Source organism: Vitis riparia, chromosome 2, assembly GCF_004353265.1.
Source record: "Vitis riparia cultivar Riparia Gloire de Montpellier isolate 1030 chromosome 2, EGFV_Vit.rip_1.0, whole genome shotgun sequence".
NCBI classification, from domain to species: domain Eukaryota; kingdom Viridiplantae; phylum Streptophyta; class Magnoliopsida; order Vitales; family Vitaceae; genus Vitis; species Vitis riparia.
The window spans coordinates 7,720,013-7,740,497 of record NC_048432.1 but is presented as its reverse complement, the minus strand read 5'-3'; the positions used below and the strand labels follow the sequence as shown (position 1 = coordinate 7,740,497).

The 20,485-nt window shown below is 36.4% G+C and overlaps 1 protein-coding gene across 2 annotated transcripts in view; it reads left to right on the top strand.

Moving 5' to 3' along the window:
* Nucleotides 1–20,485, top strand: part of LOC117931331 (protein SENSITIVE TO UV 2) — a 78,288-nt gene that overhangs the window by 13,533 nt on the left and 44,270 nt on the right. The window contains exons 3-6 of one of the 2 annotated variants that reach the window (XM_034852291.1): nt 1,025–1,143; nt 11,140–11,213; nt 11,359–11,705; nt 12,980–13,048. In XM_034852291.1, coding sequence (XP_034708182.1) covers nt 1,025–1,143; nt 11,140–11,213; nt 11,359–11,705; nt 12,980–13,048 — 609 coding nt within the window. Of the gene's footprint in view, nt 1–1,024; nt 1,144–11,133; nt 11,214–11,358; nt 11,706–12,979; nt 13,049–20,485 lie in introns of both variants that reach the window. The other variant, XM_034852282.1, reaches the window with a different exon arrangement.

The window sequence follows — 20,485 nt, the reverse complement described above, 5'->3', positions numbered from 1 at the left end:
TGAAATCTTATGTAAGGCTCTAGTTTGTTCTCTTCTCTGACTCAAGTTAAGTTCCAATATGTTCTTTGACTGTAATTCATCTTGGTCTCCTCCATATTGCTAATACATATTAACAAGTTCTTGCAAGATCAAGGCAAGATGAATGATACTTGTGAATGTAACTGAGTCTAATTTAAACTAATTGTATATTAAAATATTCAAAAAAATTATGAAAAAGAACAGACCTGATTCTTTGCCAAGGAAGATTTTAAATATGCTACAAGATGATAAATAGATCTTGATTTTGCCAAGGATGAGGATAAATGAAAATCACAATATGAAGGAATGAAGGTTCATCTGAAAGCTGAATAAGAATGAAACACTTGATCTAAAATGATGTTACCACTGAAAATTTAGATAAAAGTGAGACAGATCAAGCAAACAATTTTTTTATTTATCTAAAAGTTTACTAGATGAGAACTTGTAAAAGCTGTAGAGTCTATGACAGAAATAAGGAACATCAGAAAAAGGATGAAATTATGTTGCAAAGGGCCATCAAGCATGGTCTGGCTGATGCTTGTCAAACTAGAAGTGAAAAATTCTAGGCATTATCAATTGAATAACTAAAGGTAAACTGGAAACATTTAATGGCCAAATATTTCTCCAGATGTTCTTCGTGGGTGTTTCTTAAAACTAGGATTATGCAACCATGCATATGAATTTACAATTTTTCATGGTGTCTTATTTTATTTTTTGGGGTAGGAAGCATTCCTGTGTTTGTTTGCACAACATTGTTATTTTCTAACAACCATCAACCATTAGAAAAGAATAATACCAATGTGTTTATGGTTGGCATATAGTTTCTATGGAATATTTTTGTTCATATAATCTGCTACCTATTGATCTTGTTTTAACATTTTCCAAATCCAAATTTGTCCTTCATACAATGCTGATACTGGACCATGACCTTAATCAGTTTAATCCTCTCAAAGTTTGATATCTTGTTAAAGAGTTTATTTGTGATAAATGGTTTATACATTTCCAGGAGCAGGAATGCTTGGAGCTAAGGAAAGAAAGAGATGAGAAAGAGGAGAAGCTTAAAAATGTATATTCACAGATGGAAGCTAAAGGTGCTGAGGTTCACTATTTGAAGAGTAGAAATTTGTAAGTAAAGCTCTCTTTCCTTGCTGTGTGGTATATTGCAAACAGGTAGTAAATATTTAGATTATTATCTTAGTTTGATGCTGCTTCTAGGATTACAAAATCACATTGGAAAGGAAGAAATGTGAAATGCACATCACTAATACTAAGGAATAGGAAAACAATAGTGTAAAGTCATGCCTTTTGCTTTCTCTGACACTTTGCCATCAGCAGAAACTCCATTTCACACGGGAGTCGCTTCCCAGATTTTTAAAATAAGCCGGCCCGGAAAAAAAGTTTCACTATCTTCCCCGTCTCTGCATCATAAATTCAAAGAAAGACTCACGGGCAAACCAACTCTTCCACAGTAATATATCTTTTTAATGTCTCTGAGGTTGCCATATTCGACAGCTTAAGTCCATGTTGGATTGTCATATTTGTGCCCCCCTCCTTGTTCCATAAGCCATAAGTTCAGCAGTGTCAATCAATTTTCTTGGTAGGGTTTCTATTTGAGTAAGTGAATAGTTAGTCTTATATTTCAAACATGGTTGCCCTTGAGGTGTGGTTCAAGTGGTAAAGGGATGGGGAGGGTTTGTGGGAGGTTCCAAGTTCAAGTCCCAATGGGGACAAAAATTTACTTGTCAAAAAAAAATATTTCAAACATGGTTTCCTGATATCTCTTGTGTTATTTTATCCTACCTTCCACTCCTCTAAGCTTCTACACACCTCTACCCATTGCTTCTTGACCTCAATTGTTTGAGTTTCATCTCAGAGGAGGCTCCTAGCCCCTAGGTGCTTCAAAGACAAAAGATGCTGAAATTTGCTTATTGGCCATATGTGTGCATTTATATATACTTCTAAACAATATTTTTTAATTTTATCTCAAACGACACACTCAGGTGCTTCAAACACAAAATTACTAATTTCATAACCTAGAGAAGTAAGATGCTGGTATGTATGTCGACAACTTTATTAGCAAAAAAAGGGGTATTGACTAATTTAGAATTAAAATCATAAGAGCTTTCAAAGCACTTGTAAAATCCATGGTCTTTCTTTTGTCTACTAAAGATGTAGCTATTGTGTTATTTTGAGGATGGGAGAGCTTTAGCCTATCTCTACCTACTCCAAATTCTTCAATGGGCTTAAGGGAATTGTAGATTTTGATTTATCATAAACTCTTTGGAGCACAACCTCCACTAATGTTAGCAAAAATGAACCCCACTTTATAGCATTATTACTTATTCTAGTTTAACTTATTTACAAAGCAAAGCCCTTTAGGCCGTGCTCAAGTAGCAAGGGTTTAAGGTGAGGATTGGATGGGTTCTAGGTTGCACACCCAAAGGAGAAAAAAAATAAAGAAAAAAAGGTTACCTATTGGAAAAAGTTTTCTGCAAAGTGAGTATCTAATTTATTTTTGGGGTCTTCTATGTTTACATGGAAAAGCCTAAGGGGTGGTTGAATAATTTGTTCCTTCATTTCAGCATGGGGAGTGTGAATGTGGAATTTGATGGATGTAGCTTAGGTTTTTATTTTAGTAGTTTTGGTCCACTTTTTTATTTTTTTTATTTTTTTATTTTTTATTTTAGCACTTTCCTCTATAGGAACAATTTCCATTTATATATGAAATCAAAGAGGAAACGTAACTCTTTGTTCTATATTTTATTGAGAACGCAAGCCCTAAATAGGTAGTCTATACAAGAAGATAATTATGAAAAAAATAAAGTATTTCTAAGGACTAGGAAACCGTGAAACAGAAGGCTAAAAACTAGGTGGTTACACGTCTTCATTTGAAATCAGAAAACAAATAAATACTCTAATAAAATACACGAATAATTAGCTAGAGTTTATTTTTGGAGTTATCTCTAACTCCTACTCGCCAATACTCTCCCTCAAGCTAGGTTTTATGTGTCTTGTAGGCCTAGCTTGCTTGTGAGCTTATTAAAGTCCTGACGAGGTAGTCTCTTTGTCAGGATGTCTGTTGCTTGTTCCCTTGTAGGCTTATACACCATGTTAAGCATCCTACTTTCGATCTTCTCCTTTATGAAATTACAATTTACCTTCACATGTTTTGTTTTATCATGGTGAACCAGATTTTGTACTATACTTATGATTGCTTTATTGTTGTAGTATAGCAATATTGGATTGGTTGTAGTCACACACAGTTCTCCTAGAAGTATTTTTAACCAAATCAATTCACAAATCCCTTGAACCATTGGTTTAAACTTAGCTTCAACAGTACTTCTAGTCACCACTCAGTTTCTTACTTCTCCATGTCACTAGATTTCCCTAAACAAAGGTGTTGTATCCTGAAGTTGATTGTCGATCTTGAATTGATCTTGCCCAATCTTCGTCAGTAAAGACTTCTAATTTTGTCTCTTCTGATTTCTTGAAGAAAAGTCTCTTCCTAGGTGTCATTTTAAGATATCTCAGGATTCAAAACAACGCTTCTAGATGTTACTACATAGGCAATATCTGATTGAGTGTGTCAGAGATAAATAAGCTTACCCACAAGTTGTTGATATTTGCCTTTGTCCATAGGAGTCCCATTACTACATGTTTTAATTTTCTTATTTTGATCCATTAGTGTATTAGTAGGTTTGCAACCAAGTATGCTTATTTCCTTTAATGAATTAAGAGTATACTTTCTTTGAGAGACTATAATACCCTTTTTGCTCCTTGCCACTTCCATTCCAAGGAGTACCTTAGGGGTTTAACATCCTTAATTTCAAAATTTTGTAGCCATAACGCTCTTGAGCCTTTCTCTTGGAACTTTAATTTCCACCGTAACTTTTCCGATTCTGAGATAGAAGATTTAGAAGGCCTCATGCGGTCACTTGATGGTTTGCATCTATCACCTTCGGTTTCAGATGCAAGATCTTGGTCTTTATCTTCTTCAGGGTTTTTTTTTTTTTTCAGTCAAATCTTTCTTTCTAGCCTTATCCCAATTTTCTGGTTCTCCTTCAGTTTTCCCTACTAAGTTCGTTTGAAATTCTTAAGTCCTTTTCAAAGTCAAGTCCTTTGTTTGGTTAGTGGCACACAATAAGGTAAATACTAATGATTTGCTACAATTGAGAAGACCCTATAAAGCTCTTAGTCTTGATATTTGTAAATTGTGCATGAAACATGGAGAATCAATAGATCATCTTTTCCTACATTGCTCTTTGACAATGGGGTTGTGACACAGATTATTTTAGTTAGCCAAGATGGATTGGGTTCCCCCGATGAGCATTTTCGACATGCTGTCCATCAATTATAATGGTTTTGGTTTATTTAAGAGAGGGATAGTTTTGTGGCAAGCTGCGAGCATCGTTTTAATTTGGACTGTGTGACGGGAAAGAAATGCGAGGATTTTTGAGGATAAAGTAAGGAATTCAGAGTATCTTTGGGATTCTATTTATTTCCTTGCTTCTCTTTGGGCTTTCTGTTCCAAGGTTTTTAGGGAGACTCCCCTTAATGTGTTACAACTTGATTGGATAGCGGTGTGCAATTCCATAGGGTTGGTCTAATCTAGAGAGTTTGTATGTTTTTACTGTGTATTTTCTTATTTTTGTATTCTTGTAGTTTAGTTTTCTTTGGTGGGAGGATTTCTCATCCTTCTCTTGTACTCCTTTTTTCTATCAATATATCCCTTTGTCGTTTCCTATCAAAAAAAAAAAAAAAAAAAAGAAACTCTCTTGAGCCTTTCCATCTCCTCAAGACCATTCCTTGTGAGAATTATATCATCAACATACACTACAAAGATGGCAATCTTACCATTTGATGAGTGCCGTAAGAATAGGGTCCGTTTACCCCTGTGTAAAGCCATGACCTTTTACAGTTTTGGTGAATCTCCCAAACCATGTCGTGGGAGATTGTTTTAGATCATAGAGGGATCATTTCAACTTGTAGACAATAATTTTTCTTCCATTGTCTTCAAATCCTATTAGCAAGTTCATGTAAACTTCCTTATCTAGTTCTCCATTTAGGAATACATTCTTGACATCCAACTATTGAAAAGGCTAGTCTAGGTTGGCTATTAGTGAAAAGAGGACTCATATAGTATTTAATTTGGCAATAGGTGCAAACTTCTCTAGGTAATCTATCTTGTACATTTGGGTGAAACCTTTAGCAACCAAATGTGCTTTATACCTCTCAACTTTCCCATCTGATTTGTATTTGAGGTAAACACCCATTTACAATCCATTGTAGTTTTCCCTTTTGGAAATTGAACAAGTTCCCAAGTATTATTGTTTTTTTCCATGCCTTCATTTCCTCTTGTACTATATTTTTCCACTCGGGGATAGTTAGGGCTCCTGTATAGACCTCGGAATCTCAACACCAAAAATGTTAGTAGTAAGGGCTTATAAAGAAGAAGATAAATCTTCATATGACATAAAGTGGGAAATGGGGTGCATAGTGTTGGATCTTACACCTTTCCTAAGGGCCATGGGCAAATCTAGATTTTCAGAGATAGATTGATTTGGATTTTTCTAGGCAAAATGTAAAATACTTGTATTGTTTTGCTAATCTGTCACACTCAGTTGAGGCTTGTGATAGTGTGGTTCAATGATAGGTAGCTCCCTTTGAAATTCATCTACTTTAGACATGAAGCTCTTGTCTCTCCAAATCTCCCCTAGTTTTTGAAATGCGTCGAGTGGGTGACATAGTAGGCTCAGTTGGATTGAGATGAGTGGAATTGGGTAGTTTCATGGATTCAAATTCAGGCAGATTTCTAGACTTGGGCTGTTCAAGGGTAGATGAGACACTAATATGCTGTGAGTTTATTACCCAAAAACACTCTTCATATCAAGGTTCTCCCCTTGAAAAGTGTTTGTAGAACAATACGGTTGAGACTTGAAAAAGGTGACATCTCTAGAGACAAAAAAAAAAATTTCTTTATGGTTGGAGAAAACCACTAGTACATGTTTTGGGTTGGAGAGTATCCCAAGAATGTGCACTTGATGGCTTGTGGATTGAGTTTGCTTCTGTTTTGGTAATTGACATGGATGAAGGCCGAAAACCAAATGTTTTGAAGGTTAAGGAATTGAGTGATTGAAATGTGGGATAAGACTTAGTGAGGATGGACTAGGTATTCGATACTAAAGGACATGACTTGGGACTTGATTAACCAGATAACATGTTGTGAGGACAACTTTTCCACATAGGTATTTGGGTACACACATGGTAAACATGAGGGCTTGAGCAAGTTCTAAGAGGTGACAATTTTTTCTCTTGGCAAGGCCATTTTGTTAAGTTGTATTAACACAAGAACTCTGGTGAATGATGCCATTTTCTTCTAGGTAACCTCCCAAAATAGAATGGAACTATTTGTGATTGTTGTCAATTCTAAGGACTTAGATTTGTGCTTGGAATTGAGGTTTAATCATTGAATGGAAGGGTTGAAATATTTTGCAAGTTTTAGATTTTTCTTTTAAAAGGTATACCCAACAAAGCCTTATGTGGTCATAAAAAAAGAGTTATGAACCATTTAGTGCCTGAAATATTAGTTACCCTAAGCAGTCCCCAAATATCGCTATGAATAACAGAACAAGGCCTTGATGATTTGTATGGTTGTAGGGAGAAAGCAACACAGGCATGTCTAGCAATTTGACAATTAGCTAGAGTTTATCTGAAGCAATCCCCAACTCTTACTCGCCAACAATATATTTACTTGGTCTAGTTAGATTTCTTTAGTGACTGCTTTCTTATTATGTTTGTTAGTTTGTTTTGCTTTATGATTAGAGGTGTTCACACATTGTCACTTAATTGTCATGTGTCCTTAAGTCTTAGCTCGAGTGGTAAGGGTTTGGGATAGGGATGAGGTTGTGTTTTTTGGGTTTTGACAAATGTGGTAAAAGTGCTACTTTACTTTGCATCATAAATAGTTTAATGGTCACACGCTCCTAATGTATTACCCTTTAGGAGTAGGATAGGGCTTGGATGGAGCATGGGTAATGCACTCCTTAGTAAGAGTTGCCCCTTTTAGTTGCCATGGATCCTTTGTTGGGAATAAGAGGAAGAAAGCTTGGGGAGCTTCACTTTTGTACCTTTTTAGGACCATATGGAAGGAGAAAAATAAAAAAGCCTTTTAAAATACTAAAAAGCGAAGTAAACAATCAAACAATCCTTCGTGTATAATTTTTTGGAGTGAGTTAAAGTGCACAAGAGATTTCTCCATACCCATGGTGGATTTATTGATTGGTTGAGCTCTAAGTAGGGAGAGGGAGTTGTTTTTTTTGTCTCTTTGCTTTATCTGGGCTTTTGGTGCCTTTATGTATGCCATCTATGCTTTGGTGTGCTCTTTTGTTAGATTCTTTTTATACATTTGATCTTTGCTTATCAAAAATAAAAAAAATGGTGGTTGGGGGGGGGCGGGGGTGGTGAAGGGCTCTTGGATTGAGCATCCTTAATCGATTAATCAACATATTTACCACCTCTCATCCTTAATTGTGCTCTTTGCTGAAAGAGAAAAAATATTGGAGCATATAAAGAAAAAAAAAATCAAGGTGGAGAAGAAGACACCATCCACTATAAGATCGCAATGGGATCAATATGATAATAAAAGTGTTGTAGTGGCCACAATGTCAAGATGAGGGAATATTGCAATGCGATGAGGTCAAAATGAGATAGTTTACATAAAGCCTAGGCCAAAGACTGCTTGCTATTTGGTATCCTTGCTCATTTAGAATAATAAAGACCTGGTTTATTTTTCCTCTAATAGGATTTTATATAATATGATTCTAATAGGCTTTTATTGCATGTTATATTTTGTTCTATGCTTGAATGACTATTTCTTCCCTTATAATCACTCTTCTTAGTTAAAAAATCTCAGCATCACATCTTTGCTTGGCTATTGTGTCAAATGAAATATTGTTGGCCCAAAAACAGTTCTCAAAACCAGTTTTTATGAAGAATTCTAATTATTTTTAGGATTAAAATCATGTTTCAAAACTCAATTATGAGAAACAGTTTTCTTGGCTTATTCTCCATGATAGTATTACACATTTATGTACAATGCAAAAGTTCTTAAAGTATTCTCCATTTTTTTAATTATTGCTTAGAAAACTCAATAAAAAATCTAAACACACCTCAAATTTATTCTTAAAAATTGTCTATTTTCAGAACAAGTTTCAAAAAACTTGTTTGCTATCAAAAGTTTGTCAAACATGTTTTCTAAATTAGAAAATTATTTTATGTCAAAATTGTTTTCAGGAACAATTACCAAATAGGCCCCTGAGCATCCAATTTGCAACTGTCATAATAAGTTTTGTTGCTGTAGAGAATATTATTTAGGATTAAGTTTGTTATTTCCTATTTTTATTAAAATTTGTTTTTTAAATTCAAAATAGTAGGTGATTAGTAAGCTTTATCCCTTTGAATTTTCGGTTCCTACTTTCTAAGGATTTAGTTTAGCCTAGATTCTATCTAATTGTTTCCTATTTTTTAGGGATTTGGTTTAGCTTAGATTCTATTTGGTTGTTTGGCTTCTCTCTATAATTGTAATGGTTGTTTGTTCCCATAGATCAAGAGAGCTATTCCTCTTTTGAGAAGCTGTTGACTTCATTGAGTGGGTGTGATGGGGGAAAGCCTTTTAAAGTTTATTCAAGGAAGAAAGGGAAGACCTAAGTAAACTTTAAGTAGGATTAATATTAATTAGAATTGAATAGGGATTGGTATTTGTTGGAGTCTAATTAGGATTTGCTAGTTGAGTTATAATATAATTAGAATTTGAGTCATGATAGGTTATTAGAGTCCTAGTAGAATTGGTTATTAGAGTCCTAGTAGAATAGGTTATTAGAGTCCTAGTAGACTTTGGATTTCTTAGAGAAGCCTATAAATAGGCTAATCAATGTAAATCAAAGGAATGAATTTTGATGAATAATATTATACTTTCTTTCATTGCAAGGTTGCAACCCTCAATGGTGAGACTCCATTGATTTTCTTCTAGGTGAGACTCCTAGAAGGCCTTAGTGAGACTCTAAGGTTTTCCATCTTTTCTTCATTGTTTCTTCTTTCTCTCTATTTCTTATCTTATAATTTTCTCTACCATAAAGTTTATTCCTTGTTCCTCTCCTTACACCCTAAAAATAAAACCCTATCCCACCTACCCTTGAGTGTAGGCAACCATCCTAGGGTTGTCCTACATCAGGGTGTGTTGCAACAAATAGTGATTCTTGTCTTCAAGAGAGAGCTTCCCTTTAAAGCTGAGAATTTTCTGGGGAAAGAGATGCAAAACGTCACTTTCATCGGAGGAACAAGGCAGCCAAAAGCTCAAGGGCTGACAAAGGAGGGAAAGGGAGCTTTGAGCCCAAATTAGTCTTGTTCAGGGGGTGGTCTAGAAGGGGCTGAGGTCAGGGAGGGTCTTCAACACTGTGGGAATCATGTCCAGGTACTGACTTCTACTCCTCTTTCCATGGTTCAAGGCTGGGTTTTAGAGGGGGCTTCTGTTTTGTCTTCTTCTCCTTTATCCCCCATCTTTTCTCTGCGGCTCCCTGACCCTTTTGTACCTTTTTCGACCCCCCCTTTATCTTTATCGAATGACTTTTCAGGGGTTAACAAGTTCCCTTCTGGTTTATTGGGGTTGTATCCTGTCTTAAAGGTGTGATGTCCCTAGCTGTCAAGCCTAGCCAAGAGTTAGAGGGTGTTTCATTGCTCAGGGCATCTCAAAACAACCCTAGTGAAGCTTTTGTCCCAGAAAGATGTATGTCTTTGGAGTCAGATTCTGCACAGTTGGAAGATTTTCTTTGTGAAGGTATCTCTCCTTTAAAAATGGATTCTATTAAGTCGGTTTTGGGATCATTGAATGTCAAGATTGTCAACTACAATGAGGGTAGATTTCAGTTCACTAGAAGTAATGGCAGTTCTGTAGAAAAGGTCTATTCCAGAAGGAAGAATAGACCCTCTTCCATTGTCCCCAGGTCTCTTTAGTCTTCTAGGTCCTTTGGTGGTTTTTAGGCTTTTTTAGTTTTATGCAAATCATCAGTTGAAATACTAGAGGCCTTGGTTCCAGAAAGAAAAGAAGGCTAGTGAAGGATCTTCTTTGTCATGAAAATCCGGATGTTGTTCTGTTGCAGGAAATAAAGAGAGTTGTGTGATAAAAGGTTTGTGGGTAGTGTGTGGAAGGTCAAAAACAAAGAGTGGGCTGTTCTTCCAGCTAGTGGGGCTTCGAGAGGAGTGACAATCTTCTGGGATGCTTTGAGGTTTAAGTGCCTGGAGGTTGTTTTAGGGTCTTTCTCAGTAACAATCAAGTTAGAGTGTGAGGACGAAGGGTCGTTTTGGCTATCTTCAGTCTATGGTCCCGGTTCGTCATACTTTAGGAAGAGTTTTTGGTTGGAACTTCAAGATCTTTCTAGCTTAACCTTTCTGAAATGGTGCGTTGGTGGGAATTTCAATGTCATAAGAAGAATTTCAGAAAAGTTAGGCAGCTCCAAGGAAACCCCAAGCATGAGGGACTTTGATGATTTTATGAGAGAATGTGAGCTAATTAATCCGCCTCCTAGGAATGCATCCTTCACTTGGTCTAATTTGCAAGAGAACCCGGTTTGCAAAAGGTTGGATAGATTCTTATTTTCTAGTGAGTGGGAGTTTGATTTCCCTCATTGCATCCAAGAAGCTCTCCCCAGATTGACTTCGGATCATTGCCCAATTGTGCTGAACACCAATCCTTTTATTTGGGGCCCAACACCTTTTAGTTTCAAAAGCATGTGGTTGCTTCATTCGGATTTCAAGGATAAATTAGGTTGTTGGTGGAATGAGTGTCGTTTTGAAGGGTGGGAAGGTCACAAATTCATGAAAAAAACTACTGTTTGTTAAGTCGAAATTGAAAGAGTGGAATAAGGAGACTTTTGGAGGCTTAAAAGAAAAAAAGAAAAATATTGTTTTTCTTATTTACACGTAAGTTGGGTGTTTGAGAGCCTAAAGGGTTTCCTTATTTACTAATGATTTGTGTTTATTCTAGCCTGGTAACTTAGCTTGATTTTTTACATGATATATCATCTACCTTTGCTGGAAATTATTTAATGAAACTGGCCAAAGTGGCAGGGAAAATGGAGTTTCTCAACCATGTCAAAATGTGAACACTTCAGTGAATGAAGCTGACTTTCGGGTTGACACAGGTGAGAAGGAGTTGGAGATATGTTGGAAACCACTGACTTTTGAATTCCAGCTACTTTTATTCTTTTACAGTTTTTCTGACATCATTTTGTTTTTGTTTTGTTTTTTTTTTTGGTCTTTTTGTTTTTTGTTTTTATTGTATGCTAGCTATGCCAACCTGTAAGGCCAAGGGAGTTCAGACAGACATGGCTGATTCTACCCGTTTGACCGTAGATAATGATCTATCTGCTCATGATCATCTTTCCAACAAGTTGTTAACCATTTGGGGCTCTCAAAGTGGGCAAATATCAGGAAAAAATCTGGTTTCTAAGTTACTTGTGGCTTGTGAAACAGATTTCCATGTCCTTTTTGGGTGCTTGAACATGAATATGGCCTCCAAAATGATAAACTCTCTTGTAGATGAAGACTCTTCTGATTTGCCTTCGAAGGGTCATATAATGTCTACTCCTTCTGAAGTGGCAAAGGTCTCACATCTCTATTCTGTGCTGACAAAGGTAATTAAATGATTCCATTAGAAATAACAAAAAAAAAAAAAAAATATCAGTTAAATAATATTTGATATTTCAATATTTTGTGATCCCTATATAAAATACAAGGGTTTAATATTTTATATTTGTGCATTTTTTTGATATTCATATTGCTTTTCCCAAAGAAAAGAAAGTTCAATAGAATTTTGAAATTTTGGATTAACTGTACAAGATGAATAAATTTTTTTTGACTATCTTCTATTTGAGTTTTGAAGAAGATTCTATTTAATTTTTTTTAATTTGAATATATTTGTTTAACAGATCAGTTCTAGATCAAAATTTAATATAAAATATTAAATTTTTAAATGATTAGTCAACCATGATCTAACATAGAAATGAGAAAAAGACAAAAAAACAGAGAATCTTTAAATTATTGTATTTAGAGTATTACTCTAATTTTTTTTTTTTAAACTTTCAAGATACAATATTAGAAGTATAATGGTAACTATAAATTATTATCTCTAATTTTAGATCTTGGAAATAAAAATTCTGCATCCTCACTTGGGTTCTTCATTGATCTGTTAAGGAAGTTTTACCAAGCTACTAGGGTGCTTTTGTTGGTTCCAAGCATAAAACAGTTGGATATTGATCTCTTTGTTTTTTGGTCTGGAATGTTTGGAAAGAGCATAATTTTAGAACCTTATAGGGGACGTAGAAGTTGATTTTGGCAGCAATGAATTCATTCCCTGCGTTCTTCTTGTGGTCTAAAGGGGAAGGAGGAAATGCTAGAACAGCAAGTTGAGCATTTTTCTCTTTCTTTTGTTCATATTGCATACATCTCATGCACTTAGTTTAATTTTTATGTGGTTATGTCCTTGGAATTCTGTAGTCTTATGTGGTTATGCTTTGCCACAGGAAATCGACATGAGTTGGTTTGACAAAATAATACACTGGTGTGGTAGGAATTGAGTTTACATTCCCATTCCTATTTCTATCTAGCAAGCACAGCCATAGACTTTGAAGAGTGAAATAATAATGGTTTTAGTGGTCTTGTAGTTGATTTTAAATTCTGCAGGGTTGAGTCAATGTGTATGTCAGCACCATATTGCCCTTTGCTACATGCCTGATGGTGAAACATATTAGTCTCAGCTGAAAATTCTGACTGCTGACCTGTAAAAGTTTTTCAACTGCACTTGATTGCCAACAATATGGTGCTGGACATGTTTACTCTTACTCTTGTAGTGATCTATACTGTGATTGTTTAATTTGTATCTGTTGGTTGAATCTTTTCAATTTTGCAGGTCAGTAATGGGATTGTACGGTTGGAGGCTTTGTTCGAAGCATTACTTGACCTATGTGGTGTTGGAAATGTGAGTTACAGAACTGATATCTTTTGACTTGGTAGACTTAAGTGAATCTTTTTAATGTGTCACAACTGTTGCAAAAACATCCAGTGGTATTTCTATGAAACATATCCCTTTTGAAGTACTATTACTAGATTTAAGATAACAGATTTACTACTGAAAATAATAAGACTGCAAGTTCTTGAATAAAAAGCATTCTTATGAGACCAGGTTTTGGGAATAAATAATGAAGTTCTTCCTGCCTAAAGTAGGTACACTTTACCATCTTGTAATTAGGGATGCTTATTAGTTTGAAGAGGTCTTGATAAAAATTTAGCTGAAGCAATTTAAGTCTCAGATCAAGTAATGGTATATTCTTTGAGAAACTAATGGATGTGCTTATAGTATCTTCGAAGTTGATTATTGTATCCTGAAAATGTGGTTAACTCACTTTAGCATTGTTAATTGGAATAAGAAAATACTATTCAACATATCTTAGTGGCTGGTGATTCCATGTATTAATAGGAAAATTTGAGAGTTGAGATTACATAAAGAAACTTTCTAATCTAACAAATAAATGCATTGTCTACTAGATAACTTGTCAAATAGCTAAGATAAAAAGGAAAAAAAAAAAAAAATGAAAGGATAACTTTACCTATTGGAAACAATAATAAATATGCATTGTCCACTGAAGTGTAGTTGACTAAAACCATCCTCGGGAGACTGCTACCCTCTCCCCAGTCAATCAACTGCAGAATCCACCTCACATCCCTCTAGACCAAGACCATTCCAAAAAAGAGAAGGAGAAGAAGCTGCCTGTATCCCCAAGGATGAAAGAGAGAGAGAAATAGTACTAGAGTGTCTCGCTTCTGCAATGGGGGCTATGACAATGCTTGTCTGGAGAACCACCTGTAGGGAGTGCTTAGGATTCTGGAAATTGTGCCCTCTAGAGGCAAAAGAAGCCCTAAATAGAGCCAGCTCCTCCAGTGGGCAATTTTTAGAATCAGCACTGCAGTCTAGGTTAATAGAGTCCTCACCTCCACCTTTGGTCACACAGAGAACAGGAAGGCTATGGGCCTTCTTAGAATGATGACCCACCCCACAAGCCTCCTTAGAAATTTTAACTCTTGACCCTTCTAATGAGCCGTGAGATAGATGGGCCACTTCAATTGAGAATCCTTTAAAGACTTGGGCCTCTTTCAAGCCCTCAATGCCCACTTCTTCCAGCCCACCAGCAGCCCCACCTAGGGTTCCCTTGAGAGACACCACACCCACGCAGCCCCCATTTCAAGCAACTTTCCTCCCAACACTATCACCCTCTACAGCTTTCTGCAGCCCACTACCTACCATAGCCTTTTCAGAGCCGTCAGTTATTTGCCAACCTTTCCTCTCTCTCCCTCCACTGTAGCCCGATTCGACATCTACCTCCAATCGCAGCAGTGGAACCTGCACCCTCACACTCTCATCAGCATGTGCCCTTCCTGTAACTTCACCCCTAACCTCCAGACCAAAAAACCCACTGCTCGGAACCTCTTGAGAATTCCATGGTGGTACTTCCCACCATAACTAAATGGCGAAGCAAGATAGATAGGCCCACCACCACCTTCAACAACCCAGGCATCCTTCTCCTTTTTGATCAATGTGAGAGGTGAGCTGTGTGTTCATTGACTTCAACAAAACCACCACAATTATTCCCTAGCTTTTTGAACACCTCTGGACACCACAAGTGCAGAGGAAGCTCCACCACTCTCACCCACACTTCCCTAGCATGCTCATATTTTCGAAAACACCGAAAACGCCCTACCTCTAGGGTCCATGTATCCAAAAGCAAAACCTTTTCCTTATACCTTCTTAAACCCCTTGACAACACCATCTTTGCATTAGAGCTACTCTCAAAATTGAACAAGAGAAGGGCACTCCCTAGCAAGGAAATCCTCGCTCTCCCTTTAGAGTCCAACTATTGTTTACTACCCATCTCCTCAATGCAAGAAATTTTAGAGTTGGGTCTAGATATTCTCCCCATCTCCTAACTAAAGAGCTATTGAAATGCTCCTTCCTAGGTTGAACATCCTTCTTCCCAATCTTTATCCAAATTGCTTCACTCACCAAACCATGTGAACACAAAGGTCGATACCCCCACCACAAATCTTCCCCAAAAACGAATTATCATCTCATCACTCACCATAAAGCTAGTTTGTGTAGAAAAAACTTTGAACGCCTATGCAATGACTTTCCAAGGGCACTGATGTGACCATTTGACTAGATTTTTGATATTCCATTCGTTAGGATGTGTCCCATAAATGCATTATAATAATCTGATGCCAAAAGATAGAACTTTCCCTAGGTAACTTCCGAAGCCACTTCCCTAAGAGAGTACAATTCCTTACAAAAATTTTCCTAAACCTCAAACCTCCAGACTCCTGACAAAGTGATAATTAATCTTTAGATGTTTCATCCTATCATGGTAATAGGATTAGATGCAATGTGAATGGCTCCTTGATTGTTTCAATGCATGGAGGAATGAGATGAAATTGGAACACCTAACTTAGTCACCAATTTGAAGCCAAAGCAATTCACTACATACTTGAGTCATAGTTTTATATTCAACTTCAGCACTACTATGAGCAACTACACGCAGTTACTTCCTAAAAATGTGTGGAGGGTTAGAAACAAAGAGTGGGTAGTTCTTTCAACTAGCGGGGTGTCGGGAGGAGTGGCAATACTCTAAGATGCTTTGAGGTTTAATTGTTCGGAGGTCATTCTAGGATCTTTCTCAGTAGCAGTCAAGTTAGAGTCAGAGGATGATGGGTCTTTCTGGTCATCTTCGGTCTATGGTCCTAGCTTGTCATGGTTTAGAAAGGATTTCTAGATAGAACTTCAAGATTTTTCAAGCTTAACTTTTTTGAAATGGTGTGTTGGTGAAAAGCTAGGAGGGTCTAGGTTAACCTCAAGCATGAGGGATTTTGATGACTTTATAAGAGATTGTGAGTTGATTGATCCGCCTTTGAGGAATGCCTCCTTCATTTGGTCAGTTGCAAGAAAACCCCGTGTGCAAAAGGTTGGATAGATTCCTTTTTTCAAATGGTTGGGAGCTTGATTTCCCTCAATTTGTCCAAGAAGCACTCCTCGGATTGACTTCAGACCATTGTCCAATTGTGCTAGTTACCAATTCGTTCAAGTGGGAGCCAACACCTTTTTGATTTGAAAACATATGGCTGAGTCATTCAGAGTTCAAGTAGAATTTAGGATGTTGGTGGAATGAGTGTCGGTTTGAAGGGTGGAAAAGTCACAAATTCATGAAAAAGCTTTAGTTTGTCAAGTCAAAATTGAAAGAGTGGAATAAGGTGTCTTTTGGAGACTTAAAAGAAAAAAAGAAAAATATTCTTCTGGACATAACAAAACTGGATGAGAAGGAACAATAAGGTAATTTTTCTCCTAAATTGGCAGCAAGGAGGTCTTTAAGAAAAGGGGATTTGGAGGAGGTGCTGTTAAAGGAATAGGTGTTTTAGAGGCAAAAAACAAGAGTTAAATGGATAAAAGATCTAAATTTTTTCATAAGGTGGCTAATGGCAGGAGGAATAGGAGTTTCTTTAAATCTTTGGTGTTAGAAGATGGGGTAACCATAGATAACATCAGTTTGGTTATTAGTTTGTACAAAATCATAGCCAAGGTTCTTTCAGGGCATTTGTGTAAAGTCCTCCAAGACATCATCTATTTGACTCAAGGTGCTTTTGTTGAGGGGAGACAAATTTTGGATACTGTCTTGATTGCTAATGAGGTAGAGGATGAGAAGAGGAGGTCTAGAGAGGAAGGGGTAGTATTCGAAATTGATTTTGAAAATGTCTATGATCATGTTGATTGAGATTTTTTGGACCACGTACTTGAAAGAAAAGAGTTTAGTTTAAGATGGAGATCTTGGATGATAGGATGCTTATCTTTGGCAACTTTCGCAATCTTAGTGAATGGAAATGCTCAGAGGTGGGTTAAGGCTTTTAAAGGTCTAAGATAAGGAGATCCCCTTTCTCCTTTTCTCTTCACCATTGTGGCTGACCTTTTAAGCAAATTGGTTGTGAGAGAGGAGGAGAGAGTTTATTTGAGGGATTCAGTTGGGTAGAAATAGGACTAGGGGGTTGTTTCATTTACAATTTGCGAACGATACCGTCTTTTCTAGGGCATCCTTAGAAGAGTTGCTTTCGTTGAAGCTAATTTTGTTGGTTTTTGGGCATTTGTTAGGGCTAAGGATTAACCTAAATAAGAGCACTTTTTTTGGAATCAACATTATCGAAAACCAAATTGCCAAATTGACTTCTTTGCTTGATTGTGCAGTTTCTAATTGACCTTTATCATATTTAGGCCTCTTGTTAGGGGGAACCCAAAATTGATTTGCTTTTGGGACCTTTTGCTAGATAGAGTCTCTAGGAGGTTGGATCGTTGGAAAAAAGCCTTCTTATCCTTTGGCAGTGGAATCACCCTAATTCAATTTTCTTTGTCGCATATCCTGAGTTACTTTCTTTCTCTTTTCAAGATCCCGATTTCAATAGCTTTGAGGATTGAGAAATTACAAAGAGATTTTCTTTGGTTAGGTTGTGGGGAAGGTAAAAAGGATCATTTGGTCAATTAGGACTTAGTCTATAGGCCAAAGGAAGTTGGTGGATTAGGGTTGGGGAAAATTTCTCTGAGGAGTCAAACTTTATTAGGGAAGTGGCTTTGGAGTTACCTTCAAGAAAGTACTATCCTCTGACATAAGGTCATCTTGAGTATCTATGGGACACATCCTAATGGATGGGATGCCGACAATAGAGTCAAATGGTCATATCATTGCCCTTGGAAGGCCATTGCACATTTGCTCCACGTTTTTTCTACACACTCGTTTTGTGGCGGGTGGTGGGTCTAGAATCCATTTTTGGGAAAATTTGTGGTGGGGGAACCAACCTTTGTGTTTACAATTTTCAAGTCTTTTAAGAGTCACCACTATTAAAAACTGTTCTATCTCAGCTATCCTTGGTAATAACATTTCATTGTTTTGGGATCTCACCTTTCGTTGCAATCTAACAAATATAGAGATTGAGGATCTTGAAAGATTAATGTCCTTATTGTCCAATTTCCATTTGTCTCCTTCTATTCCAGATGTGAGATCTTGGGTATCTTCCTTTTCGGGAGATTTCTTAGTAAAATCGTTTTTTTCAGCCTTATCATTTTCTCCAGATTTAGGTGGTGTTTGTTTTTTTTTTTACTTTATTCTAAATAGAACTTTAATGCTTAATAGTGTTAAGTATTAGATTCTTTTAGGGCTTAATGTATAGACATTTTTAAACCCTACCCTTTGAGTGTTATTCGGCTTAGTTGGCTCTCGATTTGTATACATTAGGGTTGGGTTATAGGGGCTGGTGTTGTTATACTTGTATAGGCCTTTTGTCCTTATTCTATACCCTTCGTTGTTTTGTGGAGGTTTACTTAGTTACTTTTGATCAGGTTTGTACTTCATGAGGAGGACCTTTCATCCTTCGTATGTTTTTATTATCTATTAACACTTTTTTTGTTTCTGAAAAAAAATAAAAAATAAAAAATCCACGACATCTTGCAATGAACCCGTCATCTCATAAATGCCTCAAGTGAGATTGCTAGATCTAAGGGCATGCTGATTTTAGTGCAACTGATGGGATGGCTGGTATTGAGTCTCTTTCCATGAAATTTAATGTGTAGTGTCATTCCAATTTGTCATTTTACTAGACCAAAATGGACTCAAGACATAAATTTGTAAACACTTAGGCTCACTTGTAAAATCAAAGAAAACATTTCTTTTTGATAAGAACAAGAATTTATTAAATTAAAGAGAAAACTACAAGAAGGATGAGGTTTTCTTTGCAACAACAAGAATCAAAACAGCAATAAGAAAAGCTAAAAGTACATCATAACCACTAGATCCCTCAGAAATGTCTATACGATTAGGTTCCCCACTAAGAACTCAAGTAATCTAGCACCTCCATAGACCAAAAATTCAGTCAACTAGTTAGCCGATCTAGGTCTGAACATAGATGGAAAAACAATGTCTCTAGCAGGAGCATGAATTATCCTCTTCCAATAACCAAGCAGCTGACTATGTTTTCTTTTTGTGGAGGCTAATGAAATAAAATAATAGCTAGGGAATCATCTTCCATATGAAGATTTATTGTACCTAAATTAATAGCCATGTTTAAACCTTCTACTGGCACTAAAAGCTCAACATCAATGGCCATCTTAGCACCTGCTGATGGTGGTGGAACCAGGAATTTATTTTAGTGGGGCAAAGAATAAAACATTTCTTGTAGGTGTTGAGATATAATCAAAATTTTAAGTTTACCTTAGTACTACTATATGCTTTTTATGCCTATCTAAGAGGGTAGGGGTCCTTAGTACTACTATATGCTTTTTATGCCTATCTAGGAGGGTAGGGGTTTGATTCTCTTCTTAACCTACATTTTAGTTATGATTTTTCATAGTGTGCGTTTGGGGATGGGGGGAAGTTATTTGGGATGTGTGCATGTGTGGCCCTAGGATGATTGGTCACTTCTTGACGATTTTGGGGAAGAACAAAACCCTAGAATGTACTCTATGGGGATTGAAAAAGAAAAATATTTGTATGCAAAGGTGTGCCATTTAAATAATTAACATATTGTAAACCCTTATTTGTCCCTGTTCACCCCTATTTTATCAAAAAGGAAAAAAGAAGAAAAAATAACTTGACCTAAATGTCCAATCATATTAGGATACACTAATGTGTAATAAGAGAGTAGACCTTTTTTTAAATTGAAAATTGTTTGGGGCTTCTTTTGTGACCAAGCATATATGTAGCTAATAAAGTTGTATTGCTAAAAGTTTTCAAATAAAGTTCAAAGTACCTAATGCAATGAACCGTACAAGGCAGCATTTATTAATGCCATAAACACCAAAGTAGGCCTTTTGGGTTTGATTATATTATGTGGACATTAAAAATCTATTGATTATTCTAATTGGATAAAATTTACCACTTTATGGCACTTAGAAATAGCAAATGCAAAATTGGAATTGATGTTGAATTTCTTATATGGTGATTTGTTTTTAATTAATAAGGGATTTAATGGTTTATCATCTTTTAGATAAAAACCAACAAGATAAATTAGCATGGATCAATGAGATGGTGCCATGTGTACATGGACTAATTAGGTGACGCGATGTGTATATTGATCAATAACATATTGCCATACATAATATTTTTATTGGATAAACACACGAGTATATGTGTCCTGTTAAATGGTTTCCTCTTCCATTTAGTTCAATTAGAAAGGGCCCAACCATATTTTGCGCATTCTCGCCTCCATGAGTCTCTAACTCTAGCTATCAAACTAAAACCTAGAACCGTCTTATATTTTTGATGATTAGGGAGGCTAGGCTCACTACCAACATACACCAAGCCTAATTGAACTCCTTGAACCTACTCCACGACTC